Here is a 17,453-nt window from a genome sequence, read left to right as displayed (position 1 = left end):
TGGTTTACCGCGGAAAGTGCACACAGGCGCCATCCACCCCCTTGGGCATGCGGCACATTGATATGCAGAGCCTCCCCGAGTGGAGTGGGGTGTCCCACCCTCTGGGAGCTGCGAAGGAGCACTTGGCTATTGTGCTCATCAGAACCTGGGCTCCATCAGGCGAGAATCGATGCTTTTATTCCCAGATGACATGAACAAAACTACTTCATTTCCAGACGCTGCTGCAAAGCAGACGAAAAATGTGCACTTCCCAGTAATTTTTGGCAATTTTTTTTCAGCGTGAGCCCCTCACCGCTTCAAGAGCCAAATGGGTCTGGAGATTCAAGAAAATTCCTAGCAGGGAAGAGAGGTGGCAAAGCCCACTTGGGCCCACACCTCCTGCTGGCTGCCTCTGGAGCAGACACTTATCCCAGGTGGGAGGGGACAGGGCAGGGGCTGCACTGTCCAGCCTGTCCCCCCCTCCACCCGCTGCCCCTGTCCCAGTGCCAGGCCATTGTCTGCCAGGAGAGACCCTGTCATTACCACGGGAAATGACAGTCTTCAGGAGGCAAGCACACCAAGCCTCTCCCCCATGTGCAGATATCACAAAGCCCTGAATGGCTGCGGCTGCCTGCCAGAGAAGAAAACCACATTTTGCATAAAAAAGGAGGCTCTGCAGCTCCCAGAGGTGGCCCAGGCAGGGAGGGGGTGCTGCACCTCGCAGAGGGGATGTCTTTTTAATACCACAACATGATGAATTATCTTAAGTAGCACATTAATGTCAGAAACTGAATGTAATCTAACTTCTTTCCTGTGACAGTATTAAATGCTTTTCAGGAGGCATTTCTGACGCTGTGACATTAGCACTAATAACACCAGGCGCGGGAGGAGCGCGGGGCACCAGGAGTAACAGGAGCTGGGGGGCTGCAGGCCAGGGCTCCTGGTCTAGAGGAGGTGCTGAGTGGTCCAGGGCTGCCTGAAGTCCCCTGGGCCTGGCCCTGGGGGGTGGAGGGAAACCTCGGGGCCTGAAATGACACAGTGACAGTAAGAACAGGGCAGCTCTGGCTGCCGACCTCAGAAGGCAGCCCCTCACTTCTTCATGGCCTGCCTGAGGGAGCGTCCCCCCCACACCCACCACTAGCTTTGTAACCTTGGGAAGGTGTCCTTCCATTCAGGGCCTCACTCTGGTCATCTTTAGGGTTCTATGAGAATTAAAGAAGAAGTGACCACCACACCCACTGTGCCAAGCAGAAGCCCAGTGGGTACAGACAGGCTAAGTGACCAGGCCAGCCCGGGACAGAGCCAAGAGCCAGTGCTGGGCTGGGAACCTGGTGCCACCTTCCGTCCCGACTGCCCAGCTGTCCTCCAGGTCTGCATCCCACACGGCCAGGGCAAGGGCAAACCAGCATCCAGACTGCCTGCCCTTCATGGGACTGTCCCCAGGTGGAGACACTGGGGCACCCAAGTTAGCCAGGCTTGGACCCGTCCTCCCTCCTGGTCACGGGATGGGGCTGATTCCTCCTAAGGACACTGCTGGAAGACACAGCTCACATGCACAGCAGGGCCCAAAGACCCGGCAGGCGCAGGCACCGGGGTGGGAACACCCTCCTCCCATTTCTCCCCCCCATGCCGTGCATGAGGCAGGGACAGCCACCTGCACCCCAGCACCTGTCCAGAGGGGCAGCAAGCCACCTCTCCAAGCAGTAGGCTGCCACCCTTGCCCCTGAGCCCAGGGCAGCTCAGACAGAATCAGCAGTTCTAGGTCATGAAATGTCCACTTCAGGGACCCAGAGAGCCAGGCCACCCAGCCAGCACATACGCCACAGGTGTGGTGACCTGGGACCAAGAGGGGACATTAATTTATTTAGATCCACGCAGCTGGTCAGCCCAGAGGTGGGGAGTTCGCCAGGTGACTGCGGGTGCCCGAGGCTCGTGTGCCCACTGACCGTTCCTGACCCTGAGCATAGGGCTGGCCAACCTAGTGTCCAGGCACCAGGTAAGCTTTGTGATGCCAATGGCAGCCTCACTGCCATCGACTTGCCTGGCAGGGGCGGGGCATCAATCCTGAACTCTATGCAGGGTCCTGGGCCATGAGACTCCATAACCGTCCCCAGATGTGGACACTCAGGAGGTCCCTTGTGGGGGGATGTGGTAAGGAAAGGACTCCTGGACCGAAGCGTGTCTAGCCCACGATGCTGTGATGGGCCAGCTGACGGAAGAGAGCTGCCTTCCAGAAGGGGCTGCGAGAGCAGGTGGGCCAGCCTGGGCCCTGGGGCTGGGGGCAGGGCCAGTGCAACTCTCAGCTTCCTGTCCAGGCCCATCCCTGGGGAGCTGGAGCCCCTGGGAGCACAAAGCCTGCTGACGGCCTGAGCAGGGTGCCCGCCTGTAGGGCCTGCCCCTTGGCTGGGCAATGCTGAGCAGAAGCCAGGGCATCCGGGATGGATGACTGGGCTGCAGAGAAGGCAACAGGCCAGAGGAAAGCCCATGGGCGCACATCTCGCTTGGGTCCACCTGTGGCCCCACGCCTCGTGAGCCTGCCCCCCATTTGCCGGGCACCAAGCATCCGCCGTGCCCAGGCGAGCACACAAGTCCCAGCTCGGATGCCCCTCAGGCTGAGGTGAGGTGCTTCTCTAGGCCCCTCAGGGGCAGCAACCCACAGGGCCCAGGGCCAGAGCTCTGGAGAGGGGCCAGGACCAGCCAGCCAGTCCCAGTCAGAGCCCTTGCCTTCTCCAGGCCGCTGTGTCCCCACATGAAACAAGAACCCCCAAATCAACTCCTCTCTCAGTGGCCATGGCTGGGATCTGCCTGGAGATGGTGACTTAGGAGAGGGCATCCCACCTCCCTCCCAGAATCCAGTGAGGACAAGGCAAAGAGGACCCCGGAGCAGGGGTCCCACAGTCCACGACCTGGCTGTCCAGCACATGCCCCCAGGGCCCCCCGACACATAACCTCACACCATTTCCTGCAGCCCTGCCACAGGAAGTCTCCAAGCCTCCTGCTTCCTCCTGGGCGCTGCTCCTCAGGGCCCCAGCCTCCCCATGCGCACCCCTGCTGACCATCTTGCCTAAACTGGGAGAGTGAAGTGGGGCCCCTCCACCGCCTGCACCTTCCCAGACACCCCTGACCTCCCCGCTCCAGGGGCCACCTGACCTCGGGGCTGGTCTACCTTTCCGAAGCTGCCGGGGTTATCCTTGGTCTTGGAGGCAGCCCTGAGAAGGCAGGGGGGCGCCGGGGGTGGCCACAGCTGCAGGACACCACTGAAGTCCGTGGGGTAGGCAGAGGTACCGCGGGCAGCAGGGGCAGGTGGAGGATGGTGCTTCTTGCGCTTGGAGGCCAGGCTGAGCTTCTGGGCAGCCCTGGGGAGGAGAAGCACCAGCAGCCATCTCTGTCACTACAGCACTGTGGCCACACACACATAAGGCTACCTCGCCCTCAGACTCCACCCACCATGCCAGGAGACTCCAAGGAAACGTGGCCAGAGTGTGGCTGCAGGGCCGGAGCGTCGCCTCTCCAGGTGGGACTGCTGGAGCCACAGCAGTGTCCCCTCCCTGGCAGCTAGGCCCAGCACCAAGGCCAGGCGGGTGACAAGGGGTCCAGGCAGACGCGGAACCACTCCCTGCTCTGTGTGGGGCCCTGAAAAGCACTGTCTTTGTCTCCAGTCCTGCAGCTGCTGTGGGAGGCAGGCTGCAGGCCACCACCTTCAGGCAGCAGGACCTCAGTGCCGCACCTGTAAGGTGGAATAACGTGACCCCTGGTAGCCCTCGTGCGGTCCCTTCCAGTTGCCTGCATATACGAGGCAATCAGTTAATGGTGCTACCATGAGTACCGTGCCTGGCCCTCCCCAGAGGAGACAGCCTCGGTCCTTTGTGGATACCACAGTCAGCGGAAGCAGCCCCTGGGCCCTCTGATGGGCGCCCACACCTGCGAGTCTGGCAACCACTGCTGTGGACTCCCAGGGTACCCAGCAGACACGAATCCAGGATGTACCCACATAGGACGGGCCCAGGCACCACAGGCCGTGCCTCAAGCAGACCCAGGGACACATCCCAGGTCAGTCTGCTGGGCCTGGTCTCACCAGTTCCTGGGGTGGGTTTCCTGGCAGCCCCCAGCCCTCCACCTTCCTGCTCTACACAGTCACTCCCCTGGGCACACCCGCCCAGGGCCCACGTTCTGTGCCCAGCACCAGGCCTGCACAACCCACCCCATGTCCTCCAGCACAGGCAACCCAGGGACATCTCCCACATGAAAGTGCACAGGTGACCCTGGCTGAGCCCTTCTCTCTGTGCCCGTCCTGACCTTCCAGTAGAGAAGCCCCTGGTGAGGGGCAGGCCACCAGGAAGTGAGCGGGCTGCAGGCGGGCGCCAGGCAGCACCAGGGACACTCACAGCTCCCCTCCCAGCCCTACCCCACACCATTTCTCCTGCCTCCCACAAAGCCCCCTCCCTGCCCAGCTCCCTGGGTCTATTCTGTCGGCCCAGGACCCAACACAGAAGGGCCCACACCTGGGGCCACTCAGCCTCCGCCCCACCTCCCACCGCGGGGAGCTCTGTGGGCGGCGTGCGAGAAACTCCTCTCATCTTTAATAAGAGTTGTCTTTTAAGAGACCCCGGGGACGGCTTCCTCCTAGCGAGGTGTCACCACAGAAAATAAAAGTAATCTACAGCACACGGAGGAGTCCTCCACCGAGCCCCAGCAGGCACCGTGCGCGCCCAGGCGAAGCACGGCAGGAGACAAGTTCCCACGCCAGGAGTCCTCGGCCTCGGAAACTTGAATTCCTCGGTCCTGAGCTGCTGGCAGCGGTGGCACCTGCGCCCTGGGGATCCAGGCCTGTGTCTACTGCCCTCAGGCCTCATGCAGCACCTGGAGCGCCTCACAGAGGCCTGAGCCAGCAGGCCTCTGCCCCCCCGCCCCCCGCCTGCCCCGGAACCTCACAGCACACCTCCTGCAGAAGGAGGCAACCCTGTTGCCTAGAACAACGGTGCACCTGCTGCAGGGTGGGGAGCCAAGGCGGGGGACCCTAAAAGGCAGAGCCACATCCCACCCCTGGGGAGGCCAGCAGCAGGCAGGCTGTGCCGTCCATTGAGGTCAGCAGTGTGAGCAGGCTTGAATTTCATCAGTCTGTTCCAGGGCTCTGCCGGCCTCCTGCCACCACAGCCCCTCCTGCCCTGGACCACCCTACCTTTGGGGTTACCCTACAGCTTCCTCAGGGGCCTGGTGGGAAGAAGCTGCAGTCCCGCCCCCGATGAAATGAGGCCAGGGCTCGGTGGGTGCCAGAGAGGCCCAGGGACAGGGTGAGCAGGGTCCCAGAGTACCTCCACATCTGCAACCGGTGCCCGTTCCCAGGATTCAAGGGCAGGGTGCGGGCTAGCCCCCCAGGGGGACAGCAGTGGCCAAGGCACACCACCCAGAACCACCTCCCGACCTGCTGGATTCTGCAGTCACTCTGCCCCCAGGCCCATCCCAGCTCCAACCCAGGCCCACACACACCGTGTCCCTAAGCCTGGAGGGGACTCAGAGGCCCAACTGCTCCCCAGGGGAAGTCATGAGGGCTGGAGTGAAGTGGGGGCCACGGGCAAGACTGGCTTTGCTCCTCAGTCACGTGGGCAGCCACAGACAGCTCTGCCCCGTGACCCTCCTGGGAGCCAGGGTCTGTGCAAACTTCGGGCCACCAGGCGCCCGCCATGCGCATGTCCAGGTCCCAGGCCATCTAGGCAGATCCTGGATGGTTATGGCCAGCGTCCCCACCCAGGGTCCCACCTAACTAGAGGGGCCCCTCCTCCCTCTGCCCCGTCAGCCCCTCCCCACCTCCCGGCCCTCAGGTGTCTGCTTTTACAGCTCAGCTCCTGGGCATGAGTCCAGCCTGGGCCAGGCAGGGCGGCCCCAAGACAGGCACTTTCCCCTCTGATGGATTCAGGCCAGGGACAGGTTCCCAGATGTCCAGCACACACTGGCTACCATGCGTCGGCCCACGGAGACCTGCCAGCCCCTCCATGGCCCCGGCCTCAGGGGCACAAACCTGGTCCTGAGCAGCAGGACAGAGACAGCACCACCCCGAGAAGCACGTCCCTGCACCAAGGGGGCCTGAACGGCCAACCCAGAGCTTCCGGGCGGTGTTTTGCTGGGGCTGGCAGGCAAGGCCATCAGGCAGAAGGGTCTGCAGGGCCACCGGGTGCCCTGACCCTGGCTGTGGAGAGCAGCCATGCCTCCCGAAACTGCTGCAGCCAGCATCCTCCACACCACCTGGAGCCTCACCTGGGAGACACCTGTCCACAGAGCCCTCCTGCCCTGGCTTCCTGGCTAGAGCTCCTGTGAGCAGCGCCTCTGCCCAGAGCCCACCCTGGCCCTGTACCTCTGCCGGGCAACCGGGACATCCAGGCAGATGCCAGGGAGCTCAGTGGGGGCTGCCCCTGGTGGCTCCCAGGTCCTGTTGAGTGCAGCACAATGTCCCTGTGCTGCAGGGAAGCACCCCGTCCCCTACCCAAGCCTGCCCAGGAGACGCCCCCAGGGACTCTTCCCAAGACCAGATTCCAGGCTTCCCACCACAGAAAGGGAGGAGGGCGGGCAGGTGGGCAGCACTCTGACAGGGCATCTGAGAGAGAGGAGATGCAGGCTGCTGGGTGGGACACTCTCAGAGGGTGAGAAGGACACAGGGTCACAGAAGGGAAGGGGAGCTCCCATGCAGGCTCGCAGAGCCCTGGGGGAAAACCCAATTACAAGGGCCCTGCCCACCCAAGTGGCCCTCACCATTGTCCCGGGGGGCCGGCTAAAGCCAGTGCCTTTCCACCCAGGCCGCAGCCCTGCCCACCCCTCACCCCTGCAGGCCCTGAGAAGCCCCAAGCTCCAGGCCCCCTCAGCCCCCCAGAGATGAGCACACAGAGGAAGGACAAAGCCTCGCCCGGGGGCTGCAGGACTGAGAGCCCTGACTCCCCCTGACTCCGGCTCCCCTCTGCCCCACTTGGCAAATGCCCCTACCAGGCTCCTACTCAACCCTCCAGCCACCTCCAGTGCCCAAGACCCACCAGCCACTTCCACAGAAAGACCACCAACCCCAGCCTGGAAGGCTCCCAGGGGCAGGGCACGCTGAGGCCAGCTGCCCTCGGTCCTGCTGGGGTAGAGGTGGGAGCCCAGGACATGCCAGCAGGAGCCCAAGTCCCATGGTCTCTTGATGACTCTGACAAGCCCTGCCCCCACCCCACAAAGCCAACAAGCCAGCCAGAGAGCAGGCACATGTGCCGAGAGCACCCCTAATCTCACCCCCCGGGTCAGGGTCTCACCAGGGGTCCCCTGCCAAGACCATCACCTGGCAGGCCGCCCACCCCCAACCTGACCCAGGACCCACCACCTGCCGTGGGCCTTCAGGAAGAAGGGCCTTCACTGTGATTCAGGGCAGCTAATGGGCTGGAAGTAATGGCAGGCGGCAGGGCTCCCCCCTCGGGAAACCTGCCTCTGGTCCCCAGCCCAATGCGCTTGTTTCTTTGTTTCTATGGTAACTTCCCAAGGTCAGCCGCTGAGCAGGCAGGGAGCAGCGCCAGCCTTGGCGGAGACAAAAGGCACAGCGCCCGCTCTGCTGGGGCTCGGGGTCGCTAATGAGCCGGTGTGGGGGACAGGGGACGGACACCGCCCTGCACTCCTCAGTGACAAGACCCTTCCTCAAACACCAGGGGCCTCAGCGGCAAGGTGGCCCCAGGGGCGCGGAGGTGGTTTTTCTTTGCAGGAAGTCTCCTTTCCATTCCCACCTAGGAACAGTCCCCCAGGAGCCCCAGGCCACAGGCCCTGAAAATCAGGACAAGGCAGGGTGGGACAGGACCAGCTGGGCTCTCCCGGGGCACTGCCCTGACCACTGCTGGCACACGCCTAAGCAGGCTGGGAAGGACCCCCACCCCCCCCACCAAGAGGGTCCCAGCAGGGCCCTCTGCACCTGATTGGGGTGGCGGCTGAGGCCACATCCATCAGGAGGCAGACCCGCGCAGCCGCCAGCCTGTCCCTCAGCCCAGCGCGACAATGCCCTAATCATATGCCCCGTCACTCCCCAATCAGGCCTGCAGCCCCCGGAACAGCACTGATAAGGCGTCCCCTCCCGCCTGCCTGGCGTGATTCATGGACAGGCTTATCAGCACCCGGGCGGGCTGCTAATGGGACACTGACCTGCAGCTGGGCTCGCCATTACCACTCATTACCGCGATTACATCCTGTGATCCACATCCCCCAGCCACGGGCCTGGGTCCGCCTTGGGGCTGAGGCGGGGGAGAAGACTCTGCTCCTGCACGCCAACCCCCACCTCCCCACCCTGAGCACCATATTCCCTCTGCAGGAACCAGATCACGGCCATATCCCGCCTTCTGCTGGGCATTCCAGGGTCTGAGCCTGCAAACCACAGCCAGTCACTCCCAGAAACCCAGCTCTAGCCTGGGACAGAAAGCCAGGGTACCAGCGCTGGGAAGCCAGCCACACCTGCGTCCCCACCTCCACCCACTGGGTGAGCAGCTGGCAAGGCCCCATTCTAAGAGGTCATCGGGGGCAGGGGCCCAGGTGCCCTCATCACCCTCCGTAGGACTCTGGTGCACACTGCTGCCCAAACAGCCCCAGGAGGACTTACCTTATAAAGAAGGAGGCTGCGGCCGACGAGGGGCCTGTAGAGCCCCCTGCCGAGGCGCCTGGGGCTGGAGTGACCAGAGCCGATGTGCAGGCCCCCCCACGGCCCCACACCTTGGACACGCCATCAGGGCCCGCCATGGGGGGACCATCTCGGACCGTGTCTGCCACCGCCACAGCAGCCACCGCTGCCTCAGCCTGCAGGGAAGGAGAGTCCAGGTGAGGAGCAGACGGGCAGCAGACATGCCCGCGGCCCAGGCACCACCCCACCCCGGCACACCCCTGCCCTGACTCCTGGCCAAGAGGCTGGGAGACCGAGGCAGGGAGAAGGCCTGGCTCCCAAGGCAAGGCAGGAGGACCCTGGGCCAGCCACGGCGTGCACCTGGTCTGCCATGGCAGGGGCCCTGCAACCAGGGCCTGGTTCTAGAAATGCAGTGACCCCCGAGGTCAAGGCAGCTGGACAGGGCCCTGTACCCCTCTCACCTGGACCACATGCGGGTGCCCAGAGACACAATCAGACAAAAACCACAGTAAGTATCTGGCACAAGCACTAACTGCCCACGTAGGAGGACGTGTTGTGCTTCCGCTGTCTGAAATACTACTCTGGCATTTCCAACTAATTAGCTAAAATAAATTCCAGAAAGGAGACAGCCCCATAATGAAGCTCAAATGTAATTAAATGCTCCCCAGGATGCACCCAGCGGACCCAGGACCAGCTTCCGCTTGTGATTCGCAGCATATCTGGGGCCCTAGACCCCAGGCAGCACTGGTTCTGGGGGGCAGGGGCTCACCTCTCCCCGGGGGCAGCTGCTCCAGACCCTCCCGGCCTCCCAGCTCCACCGAGCGGAGTAAACCTGCCCGTGGCGTCCTCTGTCCAGCTGGCCTAGGGCTGCAGTGCCCTGGCTGAGGACGCAGGTCTAGTCTGGCCATGTTGGGGTGGAAGAGCCCACTGTCCTCAGGGTCTCCCAAGGGGCACAGGCTAGAAGCAGGTATGCCACCCAGGCCCAGGAAGGAACATTCCAGAAAGAGTCCTCCTCACCATGGAGGAGAGTCTCACCCTGCCACGCCCACAGCCAACAATGGCTTCCAAACCCTTTTTAGGACATGGAGCAGAACTTGTCCGTGAAGGATCAGTGGAAGCCCAGCATCCTCCTGGCCCCCAGAGCAGTGGCCACGCCCCACAGTTGCAGGAAAGAAAGGTCAGTGGCAATATACAGGGAAAAGCTTGGAGAAAGGGGAAGCTGGAGCCGCTCGCAGGCACTGTGCCAGCACACCATACCCACCACAGCCTGAGGCAGGAACTCCTGCACACCCCTCAGAGCCCAGCCTGGCCGGCCCTCCCTTTCTCCAAGCCACTCTCTCACCTCAAAGTATTTTTGTATCGCTTTGTTTTAAGACCTGAATTCCCTTGCTGAGCAGAGTGGCATAGAAAAGATTTAATCTTAAAGTCATGATGCTGACCACCAGAGCTCCTTGGAGCAGAGCTGGGTTGGGCTGAGCACCCACTGGACACCCAGCCAACATCCCAGGGCCAGGGGCTCTTAGGTGGGCAGGGGGTTGCCACCCACAGCCCACTTGGTGCTACAGGTGGCTCTCACCAGCCAGTGACGGCACTGCCAGGGGAGCCCAGGCAGCATCCCAGTGCCAGGCCCAGCCACACCACGCACCTGCCTGCCTGCCAGCCCAGGGGGACGGAGGCCACAGTGCCGACAGCTGGGCCCTGGCCCACCCACCTGCTGGCCCCAGCAGGCCTGCTCCGTCCTGCCAGGCGGTGCACACGGGTAGTGGCGGGGCCTCCCCGCACTGACCTGTCTCAGGAGTCCTGCATGCGCCTTGGCTCCACCGTCCCGCGAGCTGCCGTGACAGGGCTCCATCCATCGGGTGGACGGCCACTGCCAATTCCTGCCAGAAGCAGAGCCCAGGCATGCCAAAAGAAGCCGTCCCAAAGCCAGGCGGAGCGGGGAGGGAGGGCCGGCGAGAGGGGAGACCACAACACGGGGGCCGGGACACAGGGAGGGCGGCCAGACAGACAGACAGCGGGCAGGCGCCAGAGCAGCAACGGAAGGGAAAGCACGAGAGAGCGGAGCGTGAGGCCGGCCGGCGGCTAGAGAGCCCGCGCCTCGCTCCCAGCGCCCGACACCGGCCCGCCGGCAGGGCCCAGGCCACCGCTCCAGACCTCCAGGGGCCGCGAAACTCGGTTTAGGAAACACAGAAACACCCATTTCCTACACGCACTGGCCAGACTCCACAGCTGTGGACTCTGAAGGACAGCGTCCACCAGCGTCCTCCCCGGGCACTACAGAGGGTTCTGAGGCGTGGCCGGGCAGTCAGGCTGAACCCACAGACACTACCTCACCCTGCACAGGCGGGAAGGGGTGCTGGAGCCTCCGTGAGCAGACTCCCCCACCCCCTGAAGCTCCTCCCCATCACCCAGAGACCTTGGGCACCTGGAGAGCCCACGCTGGGAAGTCCTACCCCGCAGGGGCCTTGCCCACTCCCACACCACAGAAGCATCACCACAGCCTCAAAAGAGGGCCACCCTGCCAACCCCTGATCCAGGACCTGGGGCTCGCACAGGGCACCAGCAGTAAGTCAAGAAGCATCATGGAGAGCCAGGCCTGAGCCCACCTAAGCCCCCTCCAGCCTGTAGCCAGGGACAAGGGACAAGGGCAGGGTCACCACCAGCCTCCTGCAAGGCTCACGGCAGGGAGCAGGCAGGCCCAGGGCAGGCAGCAGGAACCCCAGGCCAGTGCCACCCAGGCACCAGGGACAGAGAGACTCCCTAGCTCCAGGGGCCTCCGCTCCTGGGCTGTCCTCTGGGGGTATCCACAGGAGGCCAGGGCTTCCACCCCACAACCTCTGGGGGGACAATGAGCACAGGTTTCCTTGGCCTCTGTGAAGGTCCCCATGGGCACTCTCAGAACAGTGTGTCCAGAGCCTGGCAGTCCCAGGAGCAGGCCAAGGCAGGGGGTTTGAGGCAGCCTGCGAAAGTCCAGCACCCCCAGAGCTAGCAAGGCAGGAACAGGCCCAGAGCCCAGTTCCCGGGGCAGCCAGGCTCTGCAGAGCTGCCCCGCCTGACAGTCTGGAATGGACTGCTGGGCCTCCTGCTGGGCAGCTCCACAACTGCCTGGATGCTCAGGAGGTGGAATGGTCCAGAGAGGGCCACACTCTGAGCTTGTGGACGCTGGATGTGGGAGGGGCCCCTGATGGCACCAAGCTGGCCATGGCTGCTCTACCAGGACTCAGAGCTCTCCAGGACAGTCATGGCCACAGAAAGACCCAGAGCAGGACCACCAGGGCAGGCTCCAGCATGGCCTCCAATACTCTGCACCCTTGGAGCCCTGGATCCCCTTCCTCCCACTCCAAAGTCCAGCCCTTCTGGTCAGGCCTGGCCATTCCTTCCCAGCATCCCACACTGGCCTCAGCCAAGATGACAGTGCCCACTGGGCAGAGCCCTGCCCACTCAGTTCCACATCCCAGGACAGGGGGCCGCAGGCTGCCCAACAGCTACGAGAACAGGGGGCCGCAGGCTGCCCAACAGCTACGAGACCAGGGGGCTGGACCCTGGGGCCTCCACAGCAGCACACAGCATGGCGAGTGCAAGGCCATCTCTAGGATCGATGCCCTGACCCGGGGACACACCTCACCTGGGTCCTCGAGTCCTATTTACAGTTCTAATAATCCCCCTATTGATGGCTGGGGCTATGTTCTAATTATAAATCCATGCCTGCCTGCCCTGAACACAACTGACCTGCTTATAAAGCAGGGAGCACGTGCATTACACGCCCACGTTTCATGGCCTGCTGGCCACCAGCGGGGCTGCCCGACCTGGGGCCAGTGCCCCCACTGTCCCCCACCACCGCACCACCACACCAAGTGCAGTCAGCCTCACACATTCCCAGAAAACGCAGGGGATGCGGCCAGGCTGGCTGTGGATGGAGTAGGGTGGGGGAGAGGCAGCTCTGGGCCACCACCTCAGCCTCCAGCCCTTGGAGCCCAGCCCAACACTGCCCCCTCCAAGAAACCTCTCAGCTCAGCTAAACAGAAGTTGGCATCTGCGCCCTCCCTGTCCCAGGGCTGCCCCAGCGTTCTCCTCCAGATGTCAGGCCAGGAGACCCAGAGGGGCTGGCCTCCTCTTGCAATCTTCCTGGGAGGGCGAGTGGAGGGGCCTCCTGTCCAGGCTGGGACAGCAAAGCCAGTCCTACAGTGAGTCGTCACACCCACTGGAGGCCAGCTAACGTCAGTTCTTCCTGAGAGTCTCGTATGCACCCCACCCCAAGGTTAGTACCAGTGGCCCCGAGGGGCAGCCTAGCAGCCAACCCAGGGATGGTCTCAGCTCAAGGAGTCTCGGGCCACACCACATCCAGGCAGCACCATGTCACCAGAGTCAGTGGGGCCAGCAAGCAGAGGTGGGACAGGGCCTGTCCTGTATCAATACTGCCCAGTGGCTGTGGGACCTGTACCTCTGCCTATGTCCTTTAACCACCCTGGGGGTCAGAGGCCAAGGACCCACCTGCTCACTTAAGAGACTGCCAACAGGAGAGCCCATGCAGCTGGCCTGTGCCACCTGGAAGTATACTGGGCACAGCCACCGCAGGACCTTCTGCCCTGGCCCCAGGTGGCTATGCAGGGGGACCCTCCATAGGCCTCCAGCTCCAGCTCCACTCTTTTACTCTTCCTGCTGGGTCCTCCTGCTTTGTCCACCTGGGGAACCCAGATCAACACTGGGCACACACTGGAGGGTCCTCTGTCTCAGTCCTCAACAAGCAAGTGGCTACAACTAAGGGCATGGTGTCCCTAGAAGTGACCCCCACTCAGGTGGGGCTTATGCAGGGTGCTCTTCTGGGAAATGGCCCCCCCAGAGCCCCCACACCTTCCTAAACCCAAACCACATCCTCCAGCCCCCCAGGAGACCCCCAACACAGCAGGCCCCCTACTCTGAGACCCCCAGAAAGAGACTCCATCCAGCAGGCTCCAGGGCCAAGAGAAGAGCAGCTGAAGAGATGGCCACTGGCCATGCAGCTGACCACCTGGTCCCTCCATGAAAGCAGCCCGCCCTAGTCAGGGCGGCAGAGCCAGCTCCAGCGGAGCCAGAGCCCTGGAGAGGCTGTGGGAGGGAGGCTGGGACACCTCCAGTCAACACAGTCTCTGGCCTCCTCCTCCGAGCACAGCGGCCAGCATGGTAGTGGGCTCAGAACCTGGCCACCGGTGAGGCCCCATCCTTCACGTGGCTCTTCCAGACCTGTCCCCTGAGTCGTGCCCCTCTGGGAAGCCTAGTGTGACAGCTCCTCACTGGGAGCCACTCCCTCTGCCCCAACCCAGTGTAAGGACTGGAACTGTCCAGGAGACCTTGGGTCCCTCCGTTGGCCACAGCATCACCCATGACCTCAGAAGCAAGACTAAGATGGTGACAGCCACTCCCGAGGAGGCAGGGGGTGCTGCAGCCAGCACCCCCCAGGGCACCTGATGCGGGTCTCAGGAAGGTCTGGGGACCCCTACACCACAGTCCTCCCTGCAGAAGCCACCCCTACAAGGCATTTGAATGTGGGGGGCCCTGGGAGAGGACCCAGTTCTGACCCACCCAGGACACTCACCAGGCAGGTGGGAGGCAAGAAGCTGTTGACTCTTGAGACGCTCCACATGCCCTCCAAGCACTGCTGGGCCTGGATGGTGACCGTGCTCAGCGCCCCGCCCAGGCCCGCAGGTGCCACAGACACCTGGACACTGGGCCCAGACGGCCAGGCCATCCCCTTCCTCCTGTCAGGCCCCACTGAGGGCTGCCTCCCTGCAGAACCCGCTGGTCCAGGGGCATCCCTGGGGCTGCTCATGGTTCCAGCGCTGGGGGACACGGGGCCTCCTGGAGGGGCGTCAGGGTCCCCTCGGCCGGCAGGGGCCTGGAGCAGGCGCAGGGCCTCCCGCGTGAGCTGGTGCAGGTGCATGGTGCAGACGTCGCAGCGGCTCTCGGCCTCCGGGCGGCAGGCAGACAGGACCCCGGGAGCAGGCAGCTTGTCAAGAAGCAGAGCAGAGAGGCAGGGATCCTGAGGACAGCAAGGGACAAAGGCTCAGTCAGTGCCGGGATGGGAGGGCAGGCGCAGAGCCCACACCCAGGCCTCACCTCTGCAGCACAGAGGGCTGACGCCAGGCCACGGAGCCGTCCATAACTGATTAATAAGCCCCACACAGTTCCATCCACAGGAGCCCAGCGGGAAAACAATTATTGGAACTTAATAGTGAGGTTCATGGTGCCCTTGATAGCCACGCGCCTCTCGCGCCGTCACTAACCCCACAGCTCGCAGCTAACAAGGCGTGCTGGCGGCTCCTGGACAACCGGCCCCTGGGCCAAGGCCTGGCCTGGGTCGGGACGGGAGGCCAGCGGGAGAGGCCACAGGAGCCTCCCTCACTGGGCAGGCGGGCAGGGTGGGGTGGGGTGGGGTGGGAGAGTGCTAGAGACCCTCTCCCTGCCTCCCCAGGACTCCAGCCAGCTGGAGAATGAAGTCGGGCACCAAGAATGTTTGACAAGACCCCGGGTGGGCGAGGTCATCTCCAGAGCAGCAGCAGACAGAGGCAAGGCCACCCACCCCCACAGAGCTGGGGACACATGAGGTCCCTAGCCATAAGAGTGGATCCAGAGGTGGCAAGGACAGGAGCCAGAGGAGCCACAGGCCCCCCACCTAGTCAGAGGGTCCTTCTGGGGGGCCACCTTTACAAAGAGTCAGGAAGGTCCAAGTCTCAAGGTGAAGTTCCCCAGTGGCCCCCTCCCACATGCCCCAACGCCCCCAGCTGGCTCTGCTCCTGCCCAGAGCTGGCCAGCACCCCCATCAAGGGCCTGCCCAAACATAGGACACCTGGCCTAGGCAGCCCCTTGGGCAAACACCAGCCTAGCCGACCTGTGGTAGTGGCCACCCCAGGTTTTCCCAGGGATCACCCTGATAGAGCCCAGGGTCCTTTCCCAGTGGGTAGACTCTACCAGTCCCACCGCCTGTCCCCAACCTGAGCCTCCCTGCCGTACAAGAACCCCAGGGATTTCCAACATCTGGCTCCTATCCAGCTCCTGAAGTGGCCACAAGAGATGATGGCTTCCCCAGACACTCCCATTTCTCAGCTGAGGAAGCCGAGGCCACCACAGAGGTATCTCATTTGCTGAGGCAGCCTGAGGGGTCCTTGTCCACCATGCATGGGAAGCACAGTGGTGAGAGCCTCAGATGAGGGACCCTGGGCCCAGCATGAGCAGGGGTCTCTCTTCTCCTTGTCTCCAGTGCCACCCCACCCTACAGGGTAAGCCCTGTACATGTGACCCCAGGCACACCTCGTCAGATCAAAGGCAGACCTGGCCGGGCCCAGAAGGAGCCGCCTGCTGGCTTGCGGCCCCTGGGAAGGCCTGGATTTCCTCCAGGCTCTGAGGTGCCTGGCAGGTCTGGTCCTGATGGGCCAGCACCCCACTCCCTCCCGCACCCCTGTGGGAATTCAGTGAGCTCAGCCACAGGGAGCCCTGCAGGGGAGGAGGCTCCACCAGAAAGCTCCCTGGGGCAGCTGGCCCTGAAGTCAGGCGCACACAGGTCCACACCAGGAAGCCAGCGTCCCCTCCCAGATGACCTCCACCCAGAGCCGAGGGCCTCAGCCCCCAGCTGCAGGCTGAGGGCAGTGGGGCCTGTTCGCAGTCCAACTCTGATTGCGCCGATCTTTCCACTCGGCAGGAGGCTGTGAAAGGGAAGGAAGTGCCCGCCTGCTGCAGCCATTAACTGACCTGGAAAGGGAGCCAGTCCAGACCTAGCTCCAGCCTGAGGCTCCAGGCCCACTGCCCTTTGTTCTGGGGCTTGGGGACAGGCTGATGACCTCCACCTGTCTTGAGGCCGGAGGCTTCTAGAGGAGCCCTTTACCCGCTTCATGGCCTGTGAGCAGGAGGCAGAAAGGAGAGCCGAGGGGCAGGGCAGGGCCGGGAGCCCTCGGTGACCTGCAAACGTACCAGGCCCTTTGCAACCTGGCCAGGAGAGAGTGGGAAACAAGGTGACAAGCCGAGCAGCCCTGGCCCAGCCCCTGCTGCCAGGCCCCCATCCCACGGGGTCCTCGGGAACTCAGAGCCCTATCCAGGACTCGGCCCTGGGAAGAACCATGGAGTGCAGGGAGAGCTCACCAAGCTCAGGTTCCACCAGGAAGACCACAGAGGCTGCCTGGTCACCTACTCAGTGGTGGCAGCCCCTACCAGGCAGCTCAGCCGGGGACCTTCTCCCTGAAGCTGGCCTGCTTCACAAGCACCCGGGCTGGGCCCCTCTCCTAGAACAGCATCAGGCCCACCGCTCACCACCAGACTCCCACTGGCCCTGGCTTGAGACAGGGGCTAGGCAAGAGAGGAGGAGAGGGCAGCAGGGGTGCTGAGTGAGGCAGGCAGGCCCCAACAGGCTGGGGACAGCAGGGCACAGCACAGACCCCGGAGCCTTGGCTGCTCAGGAAGCATCAGAACTACTGAGCAGAGCACCCAGGTCACTCAGAACCCAGCCTGCTCCAGAGGGACCAAGACTGCACGACCCACGAGGCTACCCCCTTGCGGCAGAGATGGAGCCCAGCCCAGAGCTCCTGGGCATGCAGGGCTATGGGGAGGCGGGGGATGAGGAAGGGGTCCTCACAGCACCAGCTGCTCCCTTCAGGCACCCCAGATGCTACCCCAGCAGACAGAGGCAGAGCAGCCCCACAGCCCCACCCTCCTCCCTCCCCAGCCTGCTCTGTGGGCCCAGGGCAGTGGCAGCACATCCTGCATGTTGGAGGGCTCGGTCCAGGCTGGGGAGGAGGGGGAAGCCCAGGAGAGCCAGCCAGACCTTTCCCCAGGCCAGGTCTGCGTGCCCAGTCGCCCTGGCAGCTCAGGTGTCCACAGACCCCAACCTCTAGGG

General features: G+C 63.5%; 1 protein-coding gene across 2 annotated transcripts in view; it reads right to left on the bottom strand.

Annotated features, from left to right (window-relative positions):
• Kif26a (kinesin family member 26A) overlaps positions 1-17,453 on the bottom strand; it is a 35,813-nt gene that overhangs the window by 9,612 nt on the left and 8,748 nt on the right. The window contains exons 1-4 of one of the 2 annotated variants that reach the window (XM_046453151.2): positions 14,166-14,296; positions 10,380-10,473; positions 8,576-8,769; positions 3,146-3,335 (exon numbers count right to left, since the gene is read on the bottom strand). In XM_046453151.2, the coding sequence (XP_046309107.1) occupies positions 3,146-3,335; positions 8,576-8,769; positions 10,380-10,445 (450 nt within the window). In that variant the 5' untranslated portion in view covers positions 10,446-10,473; positions 14,166-14,296. Of the gene's footprint in view, positions 1-3,145; positions 3,336-8,575; positions 8,770-10,379; positions 10,474-14,165; positions 14,610-17,453 lie in introns of those variants that run through there. The other variant, XM_046453149.1, reaches the window with a different exon arrangement.

This window comes from Marmota monax, unplaced genomic scaffold (assembly GCF_021218885.2).
Source record: "Marmota monax isolate L192 unplaced genomic scaffold, Marmota_monax_Labrador192_F-V1.1 WCK01_AAM20220418_F8-fsc00190, whole genome shotgun sequence".
NCBI classification, from domain to species: domain Eukaryota; kingdom Metazoa; phylum Chordata; class Mammalia; order Rodentia; family Sciuridae; genus Marmota; species Marmota monax.
The sequence above is the reverse complement of the archived record's forward strand: the minus strand, read 5'-3'. Positions and strand labels throughout refer to the sequence as shown.